The 3,801-nt window shown below is 45.0% G+C and overlaps 1 protein-coding gene across 1 annotated transcript; it reads left to right on the plus strand.

The window, feature by feature from the left end:
* The first annotated feature begins 1,226 nt into the window (after positions 1-1,226).
* Positions 1,227-3,072, plus strand: LOC4327257 (50S ribosomal protein L27, chloroplastic-like). The gene is made up of 3 exons (NM_001406311.1): positions 1,227-1,618; positions 2,417-2,518; positions 2,604-3,072. Exons 1-3 carry the CDS (start codon positions 1,310-1,312, stop codon positions 2,778-2,780), a joined length of 588 nt encoding a protein of 195 aa, NP_001393240.1. The 5' UTR covers positions 1,227-1,309; the 3' UTR covers positions 2,781-3,072.
* The last annotated feature ends 729 nt before the right edge of the window (positions 3,073-3,801 follow it).

Consider the following 3,801-nt stretch of genomic DNA (forward strand, 5'->3'; position numbering starts at 1 on the left):
AATAATCTAAATCAAAATTTGGGGGGGGGGGCTAATCATGAATTGAAGATGAACAGTGGAAAACGGATGGTGGGGTTAAGGAGGGCTAGCTATAATTGGATCCACAGATCCACACTCCATAGCGAGGCACACTTTGTCAAGGATGAATCATGCATGGGCATGGCCGGTGGGGGTGGTGTGTCCATACAACAACAACAAGGAATCAATCCCCAGCCAGCCTACTTTGCCTTTGCAGTCAAGCCCGCCATCATTCTTGCTCACAATTGGGGCTCTTCGATTCACTTCATCCACACACTCAATTCAGATTTCATCCACACCTCCTCCTCCTCTTCTTCTAGCTTCCATCTCATATGCTTTCTGGAATTCTGGTGGCCCTAACTCCACTCCTCTCCTCCCTCTCGCAAAGTGACTTCAATCTCCAGGAAATATTGTTGATTTGTTGTTTTCGCCACAAGAATCACAACTTATGCTCTCTCTCTCTCTCTCTCTCTCTCTCTCTCTCTCTCTCTCTCTCTCTCTCTCTCTCTCTCTCTCTCTTTGAAATTCATGATTCATTTTTGGTCTTTTCTGTTACCTTCTGCTAATATATTTCTCTATTTTTTTTCTCCATGTTACCTTCTGCTAATATATTTCTCTTTTTTTTCTCCGTAATGTTTAATTCAATACTATAATTCCATCTAATTTGGGAAGCGAAAGTGATGTGGTGGTGGAGTTGTGGGTATATGATTTTATCCTCCAGGGTTCAAATCCTAGCGCCCACGAATATTACGCATATGCAAGTGGACTTTCAACAAGATTTTAGTGAGATTAATTAGTAATGTTCCGCTAGTTTCTCTCTCTTAGAGCGCATGTTAAGGGACACATTCGCAGGGCTATGAGTGTGGTGTTGCTTGTGTAATAGTGTGTGCGTGGGTGCGTCTGCAATGTAACTGAAAAAAAAAAGTAATTCCATCTAATTTTGTCCAGCAAAAAGAAAAAGAAGAGATGTATGGGCCGGCCCTTTTCCTCGCGTTTCCACGAAGCCCACAACATCGGGCCCACAAAGGCTTTGCGGTAGGCCGGCACGTGATTCCCACCCACGTGCTGGGCCGGCGCGTCATTCCCTCCCGCTTACGTGTGCTGGGCCAAAGTACGTGGGCCGGAAAGGGATTCCCAACCGCGTGATGGGCCGTAAATGGGTGATCCCGACCCAAAAAAAAAGAGCCCACGTCTTCCTCTCCACTCCCACGTTATCACCTCGCCGCTGTGCTCCCACACTCTATCTTCTCTTTCTCTTCTCCTCGCGACTCCGCCGCTGCTCGAGAGCGCAATGGCGTCCATGGCGTTCACACTGGTGGGAGCATTCAAGGGGATGTCCCTCTCCTCCCCGTGCCATTCCTCCTCCTCCGCCTCCTTCCTCCGCGCTGACCGTGTCTCGCTCTCCGTCGGCGGCGGGGTCGGGATGGGGGTGCCGATGACGATGCCGGTGCGGCGGCTGACGATCCAGATGGCGCACAAGAAGGGGGCCGGGAGCACCAAGAACGGGAGGGACTCCCCCGGGCAGCGCCTCGGTGTCAAGATTTACGGCGACCAGGTCGCCAAGCCCGGCGCCATCATCATCCGCCAGCGCGGCACCAGGGTCATCACCATCCTCTTCCTTTACTTACTGGTTCTTGGATGTTTCATGTGTTCGACTTTTCTCCTCAAATTTTGACTGATAGTATAGCTTCGTCCAGCTCTGAACAATTTGTGAATTTAGGTGAGGTTGTTGTGTTAACTAACATCTGCACAATTCAGAGTTCAGGAATGGTGTGAATATTCTTTAACAAAAAGGCATGACAATGATCGTGTTCCAAAGTTGGTCCTAGAGAAAGTCTGTTATTCTATGCAACGCCACCCGTTTGCTAAGACGTGGCCGCATGTGGTACATTCTTACCAATATCGTGGGATGTGGCCAAGAATTACACACTCTTCAGACTTCAGGGGAACTAGATGTTTCAGGCACTCTAATGCAATGCAGAGAGAAAAGGAGGAAGTACACTTTGATATTAGGACGTGCTGTTTCTGCACTAAAGACTCAACTGATAGTTACTTTCTTCACATCCATGAACTAACATAGCACAAGAATGTGCTACATAAATGTGTGTATCCTGTAAAAACAGTTGCATGTGCTGCTAAACTACTTCCTCTTATGTATTGTATCGTATTGCAAGGCATGCATGCATCCTTTCGATGTACTTTCCAAGTTCTGGCATTTGTCCCGCTGTTTCAGTAATGCATATGCAACTTCTTTGAAGTTTATCCCTGAACCACCACACACACCCTCTGCAATAGTCTATGTTTCTACATGTTATGAGCAGTTGCGTTTCATACAGTAATTTCACATTTTACGGACATATTCTTGCTTTTTCTTATACATTTTCATTGGTCATTTTAGGTCTATCCTGGAAATAATGTTGGAATGGGCAAGGATCACACCCTCTTTTCTTTGATCGATGGCCTCGTAAAGTTCGAGAAATATGGACCAGACAAGAAAAAGGTGAAAGTCTGCATCCTAGCTATAACTTGTCAGCATCTACTTATAATTGTATCTAAGTGGTTTTCTGTTGCCTTTTCTTTTACAGGTAAGTGTTTACCCATACGAGAAACAACCTGAGAACCCAAACAGTTACAGAGCAAGAAAGAGAGAGTACTTCCGCATGCAGCGTGAACGCAAAAAGGCAAGAGCAGAGGGAATTGTTGAGGTGCAATTGGTGTTGGCAGCTGCAGATGAAAGTCCTGAGGTCAATGCAGACTGCTGATAAGTTCTCTGCCCCGTTTTTCTCCATTTTCGCAATCCATGTTTGATAACAATGTTTGGAATGTAAATCATCAACTATGAGATGAATACAAGGCCCATCTTCAACTCCTTGTTTAGCCATGTTCGGCTTGCTGTATCTTTTCTGGCAGCTAGGCTTTAGGAACTAGGGCGGGTCTATTCCAACTGAATCATCAACAGTGAGATGAATACAAGGCCCATGTTCAACTCATTGGTTAGTCCTGTTCGACTTGTTGTATGCATGTACCTTTCCTGGCAGCTAGGCTTTAGGGACTAGGATGGGTCTATTCCAGTATTCCGGTACCACAAGTTCCACGTAATTGTGTTATGGGTGTTGTGGTGGGCTGATCTGATGCTTGAAAGTAGTGGTATTCATGTGGAATTGCAATTTGCAATGGATCAACATCATCACTGGGGGTATGATATATGGTTCAGGCCGTATTTGAAACTACTTTACAAGAGGTTCTTGCAAAAGTAGTTTCTTTTGGCATGTAGGGCTGTAGTGGGGTTTCAGCCTCTTAATTGATTTGGTTGCCGCAAGACTGCAATGAGACATCTGCATTTCCTTGATTCCTTCTTGAGGGACCTACTATCTCTACTCTCTACAACGTAAAGTATGTGAGTTGGTGATTGGGATGGTAAGTTCTACGCCTGCATCCTTCCTCCAATTTTCGCTCACAACTTTGACATACATCTCAAAGGAACATCTTTTACCAGGAAAAATAGGATGCATTTAGGTTCACTATTATGAAAATCAATTTCATCGCTGTCATGGGCAGTTGGGCACTGCTAGTATTGTAGAAACAGCACAATATGTTGAAGATCAATCGGATTGTCAGCACTTGAAGACGATAGATAACCACTTCATCAAAGAAAAAAAAATAGTACCGTGATATTCTGCGGTTATCACTCAAGAACAAAAGAAAAGATGGTGGTAATTAGTTCCACTCAAACGAGGGGAACAACCAACATATGCCATATCCTTAGATTATTAGAGAAAGTTT

The sequence above is a fragment of the Oryza sativa genome, chromosome 1, assembly GCF_034140825.1.
Source record: "Oryza sativa Japonica Group chromosome 1, ASM3414082v1".
NCBI classification, from domain to species: Eukaryota; Viridiplantae; Streptophyta; class Magnoliopsida; order Poales; family Poaceae; genus Oryza; species Oryza sativa.

Coding starts and splice junctions, on each gene's coding strand:
- LOC4327257 (NM_001406311.1), top strand. CDS start 1,310: ATGGCGTCCATGGCGTTCACACTGGTGGGAGCATTCAAGGGGATGTCC. Junction 1,619..2,416: donor TCCGCCAGCGCGGCACCAGG/GTCATCACCATC, acceptor TGGTCATTTTAG/GTCTATCCTGGAAATAATGT. Junction 2,519..2,603: donor ATGGACCAGACAAGAAAAAG/GTGAAAGTCTGC, acceptor TTTCTTTTACAG/GTAAGTGTTTACCCATACGA.